Below are 18,302 nucleotides of genomic sequence, written 5' to 3'. Positions count from 1 at the left end.
TCCGACAGTTCGATGGTAGCGTTTTGGAGGTATGTGGCATTAGATGTTTACACATAGGTCATGGAATACACGTAGATAACTGGCCACTGATTTGATGGCGCCCGATAGCGACGCAGACGGAACTCATGTGGGTCGCTGTCGATTGGTCGCCAAGAGGCCGAAGTGAGTTCAGTATAATGCTCCTCAATCCGCTGTAGCACGCTTCTGGCTCCGAGACGCACACAGAGAAAGATGACATCGCCGTTGGGGAAGAGGTCAAGCACGTAGAGTTGAAGATGGTTTCGCAGCTCCCAGCGTGTCTTCGACTTCTACCACAGGTCCGATGCAAGCGCAGGAGAATGTCTCCCATAGCACAACACTGCTGCCATCAGGTTGTGTCCGTGGCGTGCTGCACGCTTCAGCCGCCGTTCACCTCGATGACGGCTTTTGTGGAGACGAGCAGCAACCTAGTGCAGCAAAAATGTGATTAACGCAAAGAGTCGACAGTTTCCATTGATCGAAGGTCGAATCCGGATGATCCTGTGCCCACTGCAGTCGTAACCGGCGATGTCGTTGCGTCGACATGTGAACACGTTGGGGTGGTCTCCTGTGGACTTGCATGTTAAACAATGTACGATGAACGGTCTACTCTGAAACACATGTGCGTGCACCAGCATTGTGCTCTCTCGGCAGAGATGCCATATATCATCATGTCTCCTACTTTACAGAGCGTACAAGCCTCCTAACCCGACGTTCTGTGAAGAGATGTGGGCGTCTGATCATTTAGCGCCTAGTGGTAGTTTCGCCGTCGTACCTGGTTCCGTAGACCCTCACGACAGTAGCACGTGAGCATTCCACCAGCTTCTCCGTTTTCGACATACTCGTTCACAGGCTCTGCGTAATAAAAAAAAAAAATAAAAAAAAAAATGGTTCAAATGGCTCTGAACACTATGGGACTTAACTTCTGAGATCATCAGTCCCCTAGAACTTAGAACTACTTAAACCTAACTAACCTAAGGACATCACACACACCAATGCCCGAGGCAGGATTCGAACCTGCGACCGTGCCGGTGGCGCGGATCCAGACTGCAACGCCCAGAACCGCTCGGTCACACCGGTCAGCACGTATTAACAACCTGCCTTTTGTCAAAGTCACTTACCTCAAAGGTCTTCCCCACTTGCAGCCCATATCTGCTCCAGGGTGATCCACCGTCCGTGCCTGCTCCGCAGACATACTTTCGTTTCCGTCTGATGCCACCAGGGATATCCAGAATCGCAGTGGGCAGTGGTCATAATGTTTTGGCTTATAAGTGTACTGCTTCCTCCTGATTACAGCTCAAGAAAATACCACGGAGGTGAAACTGCGTAAATACGAGTCTACGCACAAAATTCGTTCTTCTCGTGAAGCATTGGTGCCTGTAAGAGGAAAGGTCGAATATGGCGGTGGTAGTCAAAGAACCCCCCCCCCCCCCCTGCTTCTTGCCGTGATGTAGCTTACGGAGTAGAAATGTAGACGAAGATATAGATGAAACGCGTGACACTAGTTACCGGAGCAGTAACTCTGTCAGAGGACTTCTGCGGATACAGTGAGCGGCCGGCGCGCGGCGTGTTGCAGAGGAGGATGGCGGCGGCGGCGGCGGCGGGCAGAACGCGAGCTCCGGGGCGGCGGCGCTGCTGGTGGCCGCGGCGCTCGACGACGGGCTGTCCGACCTGCGGGACCTCTTCTGGCCGCTCAACGACTCCTGGCTGCTCGACGGCTTCGACGACTTCGACCACGACCACTTTGAGAACGCCGGTCAGTACATGCACGCTACCTGCCGCAGGCGCTGTGCTCTCTCTACCAGAGGTGCACATAGAGGTGCCGTTGTTTTTGTTGTGCTCTTCAGTCTGAAGACTGGTTGGTTGCAGCTCTCCGTGCTACCCTAGCCCTCGCGTCCTCTCCATCTCCGAATTGTACTGCTACCTGCATCCCTCTAAATCTGTTTACTGTATTCATCTCTCGGTCTTCCTCTACGATTTTTACCTCCACCCCCCCCCCCCCCCCTTCTCCACCATTGACATTTCAGAACGTGTGCTATCACCGGACTCCTTCTTTTGCTCAAGTTGTGCCGCTAATTTCTTGTCTCCCTGATTTCATTCGGTACTTTCCCATTAGTTAATCTACCCATCTAATCTTCAATATTCTTCTGTAATGCAATATTTCAGAAGTCTGTATTCCCTTCTTGTCTAAACTATTTAACGTTTATGTATCACATCCATACATGGATGCACTCCAGACGAAAACATTTAGAAACGATTTCCTGGCCCATAAATCTATGTTCGATGTTAACAAATTCCTGTTCTTCAGAAATGCTTTCATTGCCATTGCCAGTCGACTCCATACTTCGACCATCATCAGTTATTTTGCTGCCAAAATACAGAAACTCATTTACTACTTTAGGTATCTCGTTTCCTAATCTGATTTCCTCAGCGTCACCTAATTTAATTCTACTACAATGCATTATCCTTGTTTTTCTTTTGTTGATGATCTTATATCCTTCTTTCAAGTCAATATCAATTCCCTTAACTACTCTTCCAACTCCTTTTCTGTCTCTGACAGAATTACAACGTCATCCGAAAATCTGAAAGATTTTATTTCTTCTCTCTGGACTTCAATTCCTGCTCCAAATTTTTCTTTTGTTTTCTTCACTCTTGCTTGCTCAGTATACAGACTGGATAAGATTGGGGACAGGCTACAAACCTATCTCACCCCCTTCTCAACCACTGCTTCCCTTTGATGCCCCTCGAATCTCGTTACTGCCGTCTGGTTTCTGTGATTTTCCTAAATCGTTTCAGGCAAATGCCGGGGTGGTTCCTTTGAAACGGCACGGCCGACTTCCTCCCCAATCCTTCGCTAATCCGAGCTTGTGCTTCGTCTCTAATGACCTCGTTGTCGACGGGACATTAAACAGTAATCTGCTGCTCCTGGTTTCTGCACAAATTGTGAATAGCCTTTTGCTCCCTGTATTTTACCCCTTCTGCCTTCAGAATTTCAAATAGAGTATTCTAGTGAAGATTTTCAAAAGCTTTCTCTAACTCTATAAACGTAGGTTTGCTTTTCCTTAACCTATCGTCTAAGGTAAGTAGTAAGTTCAGTATCGCCTCGCGTCTTTCTACATTTGTCCAGAATCCGATCTCGCCCGAGGTCGGCTACCAGTTTTTCTATTCTTTTCTTAAAAAATTGTGTTAGTATTTCGCAACCATTACTTATTAAACGGGTATTTTGATAATTTTCACATCTGTCAGCAACTGCTTCCTGCGGAACTGGAATTATTACAAGGTGCCGTATGGATCTGTAATTGTTCTGCTCACTTGAGATTGTCTTTCACGTGAAACCACTTGTTGAAATACAACCATTAATTCCCCCTCAATTTTCCAAAATAAATGTACCTAGTACGTAAGTAGCCACTGTCACCTAGAAGTTCAGAGACTGAAAAATCAGAAATTATGTACAGCTCAATGATAACATACAGTGTACACCATTTTAAATTTTCCTCTTGTAATTCAGTCAACGAAGACCATAAAAGTTCGGTTAATGGAAAAATTATGTGTAGTCGAAAACTTTTGTGGGGTGTTGGGAGGGAATGGTGGTAGCAACATCGTAAAAACCCATACCGCTGACGTGTTAAAATTTTCCCCCGTTACTAATCAGTTAATAGCGTAATATGAGCGTCATAGCGTATGCCTAGTGAATGTAATTTTCGATGAGGCTGTCGTCTCCGAAGAAATTTGACCCATTACTGGAGAGAAGTGTAAAACAAGTAGTAATCCTGTATTTTATAGTTATTTCGAATTTGCTCAGCTCAAAGAGGGCATAACAAAACTAATTGAAATAATAGAAAAATTAATTAACACGTTTAACCAGATTTAACTCCGTAAGGAACTCTCGTGCACAGCGACCGTAGACTATAGGGAAGGACAGGCACACAGCCATCAGTCGCAATCCCATTAGATTTTTTTATTCTTTCAAATCTAGATTTCGGCCTTACATAACCATCTTCAGTGCTAAAATACAAGGAAATTACAGCATCATAATTAATTCACTTTACACATAGCAGTATCTAAAATACTGTTCTATCCAACACCAGCTGTTCGTTCTCGTCAATATGCCATTTGAGTTATAGTCCAACAAACTCGCGGCAACACGTGTCAGCATGCGATCTTACTGGTGTACAGGCACAAAGGGACTGAGGCGATAGTTTACAGCAAGTACACCAGGCTTAGTTTACGCCACCTAGTTACAAATTTACTAACAGAGTTTCATTTCAATACACTAGTTTAGAGCCCTTTTCTCAATATCTAAAATCAACAAACATATTTGCATATCACTCTGAAATATTCAAGAAACATCAACTTACAACGTGCTTGCTCATCATACCTTAGTGCTGAAAACATCCACCAAAATCTATGCAAAGTGTCATTAACAGGTTCACACAACTGTCTTACAGAAATTTGTTACATTACTTCAGAAATAAAAATCAAAGAGGGTCTTTCGTATTTCGTTTATATTAAATATGTAGCGTATCGCTTAACGACTATGATATGAGTGAAAACGCTAGGTTTTAGCCTTTGGTGGATTTAAAAGTGATATGTAACTTTGTTTTGGAAGACGATCTTCAACAAAATCTTCTTAATTTTTTATTTTTTACTTCTGAAGTGATGTAACAGTTTTGGGTGAGGCAGTTGTATTAACCTCTTAATAGTACTTCGCATAGGTTTTGCTTGATCATTTCACCACTAAAATATGAACAAACACGTTGTAAGTTGAATATTTAAAGTGAAATGCAAGTAAGTTTGCTGATTTTAGATATTAAAAAAAAGGGTTTTAAGCTACTGTATAGAAATGAAACTCCGTTAGTTAATTTGTAACATACAGAGCGTTACTTGCATTACATGGCGTAATCTGAGGTTGCTGTACTTGCTGTAAACTACCGCCACAGCCTCCTTGTGCCCACACGCCAGTAAGATCACCTGCTGACAGCTGACACCTACTGCCGCGAGTTTGTTGGATTGTAACTCAAATGGTAAGTTGACTAGAATGGGTGGTTGCTGTCGGATAACATGTTGTTTTACTTCTCGTCCTATGTAAAGTAAATTAATTCTGATTCTGTAGTCTACTTGTGTTTTAGCATTTAAAATGTCTATTTATAGCCGAAATCTAGATTTGACAGAGCAATAAAATTTAATGGCATTGCGACTGAGTGCTGTCTGTGTGCCTGTCGTTCCAATTAATACGGTCGCCTGCCCAATGCGTACTGTCTGTCCATTATATGACCGATAACGCGGAGGGCAATGACTACGTAACCGTTTGGGTGTTCGTGAGGCAACAGAAGATTGCCACGTGATGATGACAACGCGGTACGTTACGAAATAACGAGGAGTAAAGAAAGTTTTATTTCCTTGATACTCATATATGTTAATTTGGAAAGGTTTACTGGAGGTGACTTATTTGTTACGACAATAATTTACGTGCGCTAGATTACTGGACGTGGTAAGTTACGGACGTGGGGTATGTAATTACTATGAAAATTTATGGAATGAAGTAAGCAACTGTTGGTTTTCAACGGACTGACAGAATGGATAGCTGCTCTTGGATAACACGGCGTTTTATTTATCGTTTTGTGTAAAGCAAATTAATTCTGATCCTGTAATTTCCTTGTATTTTAGCACTGAAGAGAGCTATTTATAGCCGAAATCTACATATGAAAGACTAGTAAAATCTAAAGCAAGGGGAAACTACAGCCATAATTTTTCCCGAGGGCATGCAGCTTTACTGTATGATTAAATGACGATGGCGTCCTCTTGGGTAAAATATTCCGGAGGTAAGATAGTCCCCCATTCGGATCTCCGGGCGGGGACTACTCAAGAAGATGTCGTTATCAGGAGAAAGAAAACTGGTGTTCTACGGATCGGAGCGTGGAATGTCAGACCCCTTAATCGGGCAGGTAGGTTAGAAAATTTAAAAAGGGAAATGGATAGGTTAAAGTTTGATATAGTGGGAATTGGTGAAGTTCGGTGGCAGGAGGAACAAGACTTTTGGTCAGGTGAATACAGGGTTATACATACAAAATCAAATAGGGGTAACGCAGCAGTAGGTTTAATAATAACTAAAAAATAGGAGTACGGGTAAGCTACTACAAACAGCATAGTGAACGAATTATTGTAGCCAAGATAGACACGAAGCCCATGCCTACTACAGTAGTACAAGTTTATATCCCAACTAGCTCTGCAGATGACGAAGAAATTAATGAAATGTATGATGAGGTAAAAGAAATTATTCAGGTAGTGAAGGGAGATGAAAATTTAATTGTCATGGGTGTCTGGAATTCAAGAGTAGGAAAAGGCAGAGAAGGAAACATAGTAGGTGAATATGGATTGGGACTAAGAAATGAAAGAGGAAGCCGCCTGGTACAATTTAGCGCAGAGCATAACTTAATCATAGCTAACACTTGGTTTAAGAATCATGAAAGAAGGTTGTATACATGGAAGAACCCTGGAGATACTAAAACGTATCAGATAGATTATATAATGGTAAAACGGAGATTTAGGAACAAGGTTTTAAATTGTAAGATATTTCCAGGGGCAGATGTGGACTCTGACCCAATTTATTGCTTATGAACTGTAGATTAAAACTGAAGAAACTGCAATAAAGTAGGAATTTAAGGAGATGGGACCTGGATAAACTGAAAGAACCAGAGGTTGTACAGAGTTTCAGGGAGAGGAAAAGGGAACAATTGACAGGAATGGGGAAAAGAAATACAGTAGAAGAAGAATGGGTAGCATTGAGGGATGATATAGTGAAGGCAGCAGAGGATCAAATAGGTAAAAAGACGAGGGCTAGTAGAAACCCTTGGGTAACAGAAGAAATATTGAATTGCATCGATGAAAGGAGAAAATATAAAAATGCAGTAAATGAAACAGGCAAAAAGGAACACAAATGTCTCAAAAATGATATCGACAGGAAGTTCAAAATGGCTAAGCAGGGATGGCTAGAGGACAAATGTAAGGATGTAGAGGCTTATCTCACTAGGGGTAAGACAGATACCGCCTACAGGAAAATTAAAGAGACCTTTGGAGAAAGGAGAACCACTTGCATGTATATCAGGAGCATTGAAGGAAACCCAGTTCTAAGCAAAGAAGGGAAAGCAGACAGGTGGAAGGAGTATATAGATGGTCTATACAAGGGCGATGTACTTGAGGACAATATTACGGAAATGGAAGAGGAAGTAGATGAAGACGAAATGAGAGATATGATACTGCATGAAGAGTTTGAAAGAGCACTGAAAGACCTGAGTAGAAACAAGGTCCCCAAAGTAGACAACATTCCATTAGAACTACTGACAGCCTTGGGAGAGCCAGTCCTGACAAAACTCTACCATCTGGTGAGCAGGATGTATGAGACAGGGGAAATACTCACAGACTTCAAGAAGAATATATTAATTCCAATCCCAAAGAAAGCAGATGTTGGCAGATGTGAAAATTACCGAACTATCAGTTCACAGCTGCAAAATACCAATGTGAATTCTTTACAGACGAATGGAAAAACTAATAGAAGCCGACCTCGGGGAAGATCAGTTTGGATTGCGTAGAAAAGTTGGAACGCGTGAGGCAATACTGACCTTACGACTTATCTTGGAAAATAGATTAAGGAAAGGCAAACCTACATTTCTAGCATTTGTAGACTTATAGAAAGCTTTTGACAATGTTGATTGGAATACTCTCTTTCAAATTATGAAGGTGGCAGGGGTAAAATACAAGGAGCGAAAGGCTATTTACAATTTGCACAGGAAGCATATTGCAGTTACAATAGTCGAGGGGTATGAAAGGGAAGCAATGGTTGGGAAGGGAGTGAGACAGGGTTGTAGCCTATCCCTGATGTTATTCACTCTGTGTATTGAGCAAGCAATAAAGGAAACACAAGAAAAGTTCGGAGTAGTTATTTAAATACATGGAGAAGAAATAAAAACTTTGAGGTTCGCCGATGACCTTGTAATTCTGTCTGAGACAGCAAAGGACTTGGAAGAGCAGTTGAACGGAATGGACGGTGTCTTGAGAGGAGGGTATAAGATGAACATCAACAAAAACAAAACGAGGATAATGGAATGTAGTCGAATGAAGTCGAATGATGCTGAGGGAATTAGATTAGGAAATGAGACACTTAAAGTAGTAAAGGAGTTTTGCTATTTCGGGAGCAAAATAACTGATGATTGTCGGAGTAGAGAGGGTATAAAATGTAGACTGTCAATGGCAAGGAAAGCGTTTCTGAAGAAGAGAAATTTGTTAACATCGAGTATAGATTTAAATGTCAGGAAGTCGTTTCTGAAAGTATTTGTATGGAGTGTAGCCATGTATGGAAGTGAAACGTTGACGATAAATAGTTTAGAGAAGAAGAGAATAGAAGCTTTCGAAATGTGGAACTACAGAAGAATGCTGAAGATTAGATGGGTAGATCACATAACTAATGAGGAGTTATTGAATAGAATTGGGGAGAAGAGGAGCTTGTGGCACAACTTGACTAGAAGAGGGGATCCGTGGGTAGAACATGTTCTGAGTCTTCAAGGCATCGCCAATTTAGTATTGGAGGGAAGTGTGAAGGGTAAAAACCGTAGAGGGAGACCAAGAGATGAATACAATAAGCAAATTCAGAAGGCTGTAGGCTGCAGTAAGTACTGGGAGATGAAGAAGCTTGCACAGGATAGATTAGCATGGAGAGCTGCATCAAACCAGTCCCAGGACTGAAGACCACAACAGCAACAACAACAACAACAACAACAACAGTAAAATCTAATGAGATTGCGATCCAAGACAGAACACGACAGCATTATTGCGATGTACACAGACATGAAATACGTGAATTTATACTTTTCGTTAATTTGCAGCTGTCAAAATTACTTATAATTTAAGTTACTTCAATTTACGATAACTTCACTCGTTTTTCAAGAATGAACATTACGTTGTCTTCACTCAGTCACAAAGAATGAACTTGGCGCTAAATAGTATTGAACAAAACTGGTAACTTACTGAGGCGTGATAGCTAATTACTTTCAAATAGCTTTTATCAAACAAATAGAACTGGCAATGATATTCTATTAACAATTTTCTTTTAACTATCAAACTAACAACACCCGTATATTCAATAACCAGGAAGCATTGGGACCCTAAGTAGGTGACAATGAGTCAGGTTAATGGCAAGACCAGGTCCCTACTTACAATACCTATTATTAGAATAAAATTCACTGAGAATATCACTGGGTGACGCCTCACAAAGTTCCTAACGTGAAGGAAAACAAAACAGCTTTACAGTTCGTTGCTGGCGTGAAGCCGCCGTCTTCGTTGTCGCTCCCACTGCTCCATGTAATACTGCGGGCACGTTTTATTCGCAATGGCCGGTTATGGGGCAGGATCGCGATATTATTGGAGCCTCTCACATTTGCCACAGTGGTCACGATCTCGGTGAACCGCTAGGGACAGCTGTGCCTCACACAGGCGCGACAGCGCACGCCACTTGCTCGCGGTCACTCTAACCTCTCAGTCTCCGGCGTGCTCTACTCTGACGTCACACTCACGCCCAGAGACAGCGCTTCTACACAAATCTTTACATCCAACCAGCGATGTTGCTTTTCCTGCTTTCCCTACCGGCATCAACGCAGCATAAATAAATCGTAATAAAAATTAATTTATACAGGTGACAGCATATATCGCAGTTCTAATTAATACATAGTAACTCAAGTTTTACAAAATAAAACAAGCACATCATATTTACAATTAAACATAAAAATGTCAGGTCTCGCGTCTGCATTATAGTGGCACAGTGTGAGCGTGGGTGTGTTGGTGGGCACTTCCAAACGTTACATTTTCATGTGGTTCTTGAAAAATCCGCAGAGCCCGGCTTTTAGCGAGAAATTTACCAAGTGTTGAATTAAAACACACTCAATTTCCTACAAAATTGCTCCCATTCATTTTTCTCTATGGTTAATAGTTTCCGCTTTGCACAGGATGAAAAATGCAATTATTGAAAAGTGTGTTTTGGTGGTGTAAAATTAATTACCGCTGTGAAACGGAGACGGTTACGAACAAGTATGTAACGTGTCTACCACATCTTAGTACAGTACAAACTTATTAATGGGTAAACTGTGTTCTTGGGGTGTGACGGAATGGACGGATGGGGGTGGGTGGAGGGTAGACGCGTGGGGGGAGCCACGGCCAGGACTGCGGTCCCGCAGGCTCCCTCCTCGTAGGCCAGCAAACTGAAGGGCGGGCAAGTGAGTCGCAAGACGTTGCTACAGGGTGTTTCCCTAAGTAATTCCGATACTTACGCAAGACGTATTGTAAATGACTGGTGACGTAGTAAGCAGATGTGCCCCTGAGGTGTTTTGTTTTCCATAATGTGCGTTAATATTATATGGAATACAAGTTACTAATAATACTCACGCATCAAACGCATATTAACAGAATCCACACAAATCTCTGCACACTGTTCTACACTGATAGAGAAGAAACTGATTCTTAGTCATCCTGCACTGCAGCTTTAGTGTTCTTCCAGGAAAGACATCTTCCCTCATCACGACCGCTGCTCCAGTTTGGGTTTGGAGACAGACTATAGCTGCCCAGGATTTCCTGTCCACTTCTCTTCTGCGAGCAGAGAAAATAACTGTACTGACCTCTTGTTTATGCCTTTTTTCCTTTATTGCAGTTTTTAAGTCAGATGTTGTGTAAGACAGCTCAACAGCTGGAGCTGACAGCTGTCTAGCACAGTGAAGGGCTTGCCCGAGTGTGACATGCTCTCGGTTGGTATTTGACGCTGTCTCCATTATCAGTAAATGGAATGCTTTTCACAGCATGAGGGTATCAAATGCAACCCAACTTCACCTCTCCCGACATATTAAGAGATTAAGATGCGTAAATTCGCTCCCTTTGCAACAGTAATAGGTTACCTAAGGCGTTATGGACCTTCAGATATTTCAACGTAAGTCGATCAATGCATTACAGCAAATTACTGTTCTATACTTGACCATAATCAGTCCTGTTCCATCAGATATAATCACGCTCGCCCTACAAGATGTGCCTCCACTCAGTGCTTCCCACTCTACAAGTTCCTAAATGGAAGGGATTTATGTGCTCTACCAGCAACACAACTAATGCATATTACAAGTGTGGCAGCTTTCTGTTCACCCTTTAACAGGTGCCTACAACATGGTTACGCTGCACAACAGCAACGCGCCACCTTTAACTCCCAGTCCCCTTACCACCAACACTGTGCAGCCCACTTACAACATCACGCAAATGAAACATGTGGTTTTAACAGCGTAGTCAAAAACTAACGAGTAGGTGGGCGAACCAATTGCACTTAGTATCGGTCTTAACGGCACATTTTCTTTATGAAGTTTGGGCAATCCTTAAAGTCTCGGTGGTGGCGCAACCGTCTAAATGCTAACGGGACTTGGAAAGCACAAACTGTAACTGTATTATCAGTAATAAACTGTGTAGTGGTGACTGGGATAAAATTGATAGACTAATGCATGATACCATGGGGAAGTGTATGTTGACAAAGTCTGGTAGACAGAAGAAGAAGTTTGATAATTTGCTACCTAATCAGACTGTTCGACATTTAGACGTTTCCCGGATCATTATCAATTTACCCAAACTTTCGTTATCTGACGATGAGACATCTGCGCTTGCCAAGGGAGGAAATGTTGCTGTTAGTCCACATTTTGTGCCCACGGAAGAAAGTATAGACAGTGTAGAAGCAGGATTTCGCAGTGTGGATTCTGTAACAGCTGAAGAAATCCGTATAGAAACAGTGAGAATATTAGCCAATGCAAAACCGCCGAAGAGTAATATAACTGTGGGTGAGAGAAGAGCTTTAAAACCCCTGAATAACGACGATAGTATTTTGATCCTACCAGCTGACAAAGGAAGCGCAACGATGGTAATGGATGTAGGCGACTATCAGAGTAAATTACTGATCTACTGGATCCGCAACCATATGGGAAGCTGAATAAGGACCCTACTAACAACCTTCTTGGAACTGTGACGCGGTTAATAAAAAACTCCTCCACTGCAGAGAGTGTACAGAAAGGTCTTTGCAGTTCGGTTCCGCTACCACCGAGGCTTTATGGATCGCCCAAAATTCATAAAGAAAATGTGCCGTTAACACCGATACTAAGTGCCATTGGTTCGCCCACCTACTCGTTAGCCAAGATTTTGACTACACTGTTAAAGCCACATGTGGGCAGTTCGGGCTCTTATATAAAGAATTCAACTCATTTCATCAGCAGATTGAATGGCATAGTGGTCCAGCCGGAGAACATATTGGTCAGCTTCTATGTGGTATCGCTGTTTACCATGGTACCACTTAATGATGTATTGGAACAGCTGGATCGAACTTTTCCTGACGATATTTCAGAACTGTTTTGTGTTGTTTAACGACCACATACTTCAAGTGGAATGAACAGTTTTATGAGAAAACGGATGGCGTGGCTATGGGAAGCCTTCTAAGTCCCGTAATTGCAAACTTCTTTATGGAGAAATTCGAAGAACAGGCCTTAGGTACTGCCAGCAAAAAACCAAATGTATGGTTGCGATAGGTGGATGACACGTTTCTGCTGTGGAGACATGGCAGGGAGGAGCTGAGCCGGTTCCACGAACATCTGAATAGTATAAATTTGAGAATTCAGTTTACAATGGACGTGGAGGTAGACGGCAAACTACATTTCCTCGATGTGCTTGTTTTTAGAAACGAAAATGGTAGTTTGAGCCACTCAGTATACCGCAAACCCACGAACACGGACCGTTATTTGCACCGGGATTCGAACCACCACCCATAACAGAAGCGTGGTGTTATCAAGACGTCAGCGGACAGAGCTAGAAATATTTGTGAACCTGTTGCTCGACGCTAAGATGGAACATCTCCACAATGCACTATTGAAGAACGGATATTCGTCCGCCGAAATAAAACGTGTGTTGAGACAGCCACGCAGAAACCATAATGACGTACAGGCTACTGCAAAATCAAAGGTTTTCCTGCCGTTTGTTAAAAATGTAACGGAAATAATAGGGAGGATCTTGACGAAGCGGAACATTGCCGTAATTTACAAGCCCACCAGGAAGATACAGGAATACCTTAAGCCTGCCAAGGACGCTCGCAAACCATTGGAAAAATCTGGAGTGTATAGAATCCCATGCAGCTGTGGAGATGTTTATGTGGGTACCACTAAAAGAACTGTTTCAAAACGTTTGGAAGAGCACAAGGGCACTCGCAGAAGAGGAGAAACGGAACGATCAGCTGTTGCGGAGCATGCTTTCCAGCCAGGTACCCACCATATTCGTTTCGAGGAGACGCAAGTACTAGCGGCCACAAGCGGATATTACGAAAAGCTCTACAGGGAGGCAATCGAAATCGCAAAACACCCCAATAATTTCTATCGAAAGGAGGACGGAGTGAAATTAAACGGTATATGGATGCCGGTGTTAAGGAAGATGTGTACCACCCGTCCACTACTGGGTGATGGCAACGACGATCGACGGCGACGGACAGCGGCCAATTGCACTGACGTTTACAAAACACGTGACGTCACGCCTCGGAGCGGGAGCGTGCGCACACGGAATTTAGCGTCAGTAGCGAGCCAGTGAGTGTGTTGGACCTTCCATCGAGCTGCAGACCCCCTTGAAGATGTCCCCCGCAGACGGGGACGAAACGTTGGGAATTGACACAGAATTCATCAACCGTCCACGGCGTAACAGCCCGGATAATGATAATGGACATGACATTTCCGGCCGTGAGAGTCTACATTTCAGTATTTTGCGATAGTGTTATTAGTAAGCCATAACTGTATTCCATGTAGCGTTAACGCGCTTCGTGGCAAATAAACATCTCCTAGGCGTGTCTGTGCAGTACGTCGCCAGTGAATCATAAGACTAAGTGTCGAAGTGTCCGTATAACTTGGTGAAGTACCCTGTAGTTGTTTGTTTTGACGTAGTGCGATAGAGAGGGTGGAGAATCGCCTGATCGCTCTTCAGTTTGGAGACCTCTGAAGGAGTGAAGCGCACGACAGCAGCCGGGTGGGCTGCCCTCAGTCACTCCTCCCCCCCTCCCCCCCTCCCCCCCCAAGTTCTCTACCCTATCATACACCCACAATATCATTTGTCCCATAATAGCGTTCTGTTGTACTTACATGTGGTACACACATTTAATATTTGTTCCTCACCCACTTCATTTAACAAGAACATTAATTTTATACCATTAAAACACTGTTTTTAATATCTGCTGTTATTCTGTCCCCGGCAGTGTGGCAACTACTACTCACAGAACAAAATAATTTCACTAGAAGCAGCGATTTTCGAATTATTCTAGAAAGACATGAAAAATGGATAGTAATAGTTCAGCACTCCACATTCCCGCCCCCCACCACCACGCTCACATCCAGCAGTTCGAGATTCTTAGAATGTTGTCAGGCAACAATCGGTATCTGTAAATAACGGTTATAACCACCTCTATAAGGGCATTAGCGATATCAAGAAAACACACTTTTCCTTAGAAAATGTGTTAACAAATTAAACGAGAAAGAGAGGAAATTGATTCGTAGGAGTTATAATCCTGTTTTGGATTTTTAAGCAATGGAAAAATCTTTCTAAATGACTCACAGAGAATCGTTATGAAATTCTCCGAAGGTGACAGAAAATACCCTGTTTGTCGTCAGCGTTGCACTAACTCTTTTACCAGCATATGAGTGATTGTAAATATTGTCCGAAGAGTCTATCCAGACGAGCACATGAGTGTGGTAGGATTTTATCATGTAACTCAACCATTACTTTGGACAGTATTGTAAGAAAGTGAAAAATTATATTTCATTCTAAACCATGATGGCACATGAAGTTGTTTTTCTTGGCTGGTAGCACAATGAAGATAAAATTATAAGTCAGTGTTCGTTGTGCAGGAGTTGTGTAGTAAATACACTCACTACCTGTAGACACAGACTGCGAAAGGAAGAGAACCAGCAAATGGAAAGTATTTGTGAATGGCAAGATCCATTATCCCGTCACATTACTGATATCCTGTGGTCCATATCAACCATCAGCGTGAAGAAGGGTCAAGGAAAACAACTCAGTAGGTTCCAAAAAATATGTGCAACCGTCTACTGACATTTCAACAATGAAACGGGCAGTGTGACGCTAATGAATGTTATAAGACAGCTGCACTTTCGGTCCTCGGTTACAGACGTGATAAGTGCACTCTCTCGGCTAAGGATCAGTCATGGATCGATACAAGACGGGAGACATCCACATTAAACATCTTAGGTGTGTACAGATTGTATCATGTCAGAAAAGTAGACACTCCACGGGAATCGAATGTACTTTCCCCATATAATAAGATGTCGATGGACAGGGAGAGCTGTGACACCAAATCAACAGGACTGAGAATGCTGCTGCTATACAAGCCCAGCGTCGTTTTTAGTCCACATATCTGCTGTCGCAACCACATCAGCTGCGCCTGGAAGCCAAAATAAATTGGCATCCTCTGATTGGAGATCAGTTCTAAGAAATTCATGTTATGTAGACCTGCATTAAAGTACATCTATGTCACTCTAGAAGACAGTTGTGCGAAAGGGTGCAGAACTGCGTAGATAAATTGATGAGTGGTAGGAACTCAGTTCATGTGTATCAGAAGTATTCACCAACGAAACCAGCAGAGTGTAATATCCTTTCATTACTGTTGTAATTTTATATGCTTTTTCCTAAATAACAGAAAACCTTGTGTCTGTGTTGCCACGTATAACCCTCTCACTAAATTTAGTTTGGTTTCCAAATGAAGTGCGCTATGGTAGGATAGTCCTGTTAATAGGAAAAGTTAATCAATAGAGTTACCCTTTTAGAGGATTTGACCGTGTGTTGTGTCTAATGGATAATTAAATCAGAGTATTCAGTTCTTTTCCTACGATCTTACCCAGCGGTTAGAATGAAATGCGGTATGAAGAATATTATACTGAACCTAGGACAACTCAGTTGCAAGTTCATTCAGTGGTTTAAAATAAGTACTAACGGTCGCCAGCCTATTCAGGCAATGAAATAGTGAAGTATTGGAAAAGCAGAAATATAAGTTTTGCCTACTTACTTGCTACTGTTTAAGTTTCTTCCACAAATAAATATTACTTCACGTAAACAATGCTGCTGCAGTCACTGTAATTTTTTACTGCTACACCCTTATACATTACGTTTTTAAAAGAGAAGAAGAGCAGTAGACAAGAAAGGTAAAAAAAATTTGGCCGGTGGAGACCTTCAGAAAAGCATTTTTCATAAGTAAAAATCTTAAATATTAAAATACGTAGATGCTAAAGCACACGCTTTTTATACTGAACATTTCACTTCAAGAAAACCTCTTACTTGCATGAATTTACTTTCAAAAGCTATTACTGTTTGAACTATCTCTGTATAGTCAGTTAACAGAGTGTAATAACTTGGCTTCATTCTGACTGAATTTTATGCAATCAAACTTTTGCTATAACCCTTTACAATTATCAACAAAACTTATAAAACAAGAATAGTTTCACTTTATTTCTCTGTAATGTACTAAAGTATTGACGTGTTATTATTCTAAAATTCTCATTAGCCTTTCAGTGAAACAACTAAGACAACCTTTTACACAAAAAACAATTTAAATGGTGCTTCTTTATATTAAGTTGTCCCTTCATAACTCTGTAAAACAGGATACTCGGATTAATCAGCACCAGGAAGGAACCCTATATCGGTGTATGATTAATATGAATTAACAGAGTGAACCAGTTTCATTAAACTTCAAGAATGATTATTAATAAAACGCAATTTAAATTAATGGTTCACGCTGTACAAAAGTAAAATAGCAAAAAAGTCTTATCTGGTGGCTGTAGGCTTGGGTGTGGCGAACAATTAGGGCGGCCACACTACCCACGGTACAGCCTGCATATATCTTGTGGTATGGGCTCTTCTTGGCGTCGTTCAATTTTACATTCAGTAGCCCAACAACTCGCAGGTATGCCGTAAACCGTTTGCAGTCTTCATCCGAGGCATTTTTGTGGAAATTTGCAGGTAAAGCTTCTCCTGCTCCACAAGGGTGTTGCCTCAGTCACTGCTGCCTACAGACTGTGTGACTCACTTCCCGCGCCTGCTCTAGGTGGCGCGCCAGTTCGCCCTTGCCACCTTTTCCACTCCCTAGAGCCACTTTCGTTTCAAAGAAAAGCACACTGGCGTTTACGTAACACCTATTTCTTACATTGTTCCTAATCGTGACCATTTCTTACAATAGTCAAAATTACATCAACATGAACAGTTTGTACACATATTTATTTTTAAATGCAAAATGTCATCAGAAAATTATTTTACGTAATAAACAATTTACGTAGTATTTTACATACATTAGTCACATACAATGAAAAGAACTTCAGCCTCCAGTATATAACTCTCTACATATACAGAAAATATAGTACCAATAAGACAAAATTTTAAAGCAAAAAATTATTAAAAAAATGTAGATGAACGATATAGAAACAGTATTGTAATTGGATGTCCTATGTTTGATCGTTTGACACAGACTACTGCTGGAAGACTCGCTGGAAGACAGCAGCACGCACAGACCGTCAGACTCCGCCATTACAGCGCCCCCTCTGGGTTCCTGGTGGTTCTTGCGCTGAACCGTGACACATCCTCTCCTCGTGCTGATGACCTTGGATCAGTGGTAGCAGCTACAGGTCCCGACATTCTCTCTACACTCCTAGCGACATTTTTAACGAGATGACAAAGGGGGCCGTTCGCTATTGACACCTTTTAACTTAGAGAAGATCTTCGAAATGTCGAACACGAAAAGTGCTGAGGCGAGCCACAAGTATCACCCTTCCATGTCAGGCAGCTGTTAGAACACGATATGAAAAACAACCACCCCAGAACAGATGGAATCAATAAAGTGTTGCAAATGCTGTGACCACAGCAACTGCAGCAGAGCATTCTGAAAACTAGGCACTGGGTGCCCTGTGCAGGCATGCTGAGCATTCAGGAACGCTTCTCCACTCGTGACTCTGGTCGCCGTGTGATACGCAGGCTTCAGTCTGTGCAGCTTCTCCTTATTTCGATCCAAAATATTTCACTTTTCTTCTAAACTTGGAAATGTTCTGCATAGCAGCATAGTTATCGCTTTCAAAATTACTAAAGGAGACATATGGCTGACACCGAATTGTTTCATGCCCAACTTGAGGTCATCTGTATTACACAAAGGTCCAGTCCTTTGTTACGACTAATGTCTTAACTCCAATGGTGAA

The 18,302-nt window shown here is 42.2% G+C and overlaps 1 protein-coding gene across 1 annotated transcript in view; it reads left to right on the top strand.

The window, feature by feature from the left end:
• LOC126484260 (zwei Ig domain protein zig-8-like) overlaps positions 1 to 18,302 on the top strand; it is a 442,308-nt gene that overhangs the window by 303,299 nt on the left and 120,707 nt on the right. The window contains exon 4 of the mRNA XM_050107679.1: positions 1,595 to 1,774. Coding sequence (XP_049963636.1) covers positions 1,595 to 1,774 — 180 coding nt within the window. The remainder of the gene's footprint in view (positions 1 to 1,594; positions 1,775 to 18,302) is intronic.

The sequence above is a fragment of the Schistocerca serialis genome, chromosome 6 (genome assembly GCF_023864345.2).
Source record: "Schistocerca serialis cubense isolate TAMUIC-IGC-003099 chromosome 6, iqSchSeri2.2, whole genome shotgun sequence".
In the NCBI taxonomy this organism is placed as follows: domain Eukaryota; kingdom Metazoa; phylum Arthropoda; class Insecta; order Orthoptera; family Acrididae; genus Schistocerca; species Schistocerca serialis.
Note: the sequence above shows the minus strand (reverse complement) of the source record. Positions and strands in the feature narration are given on the sequence as shown.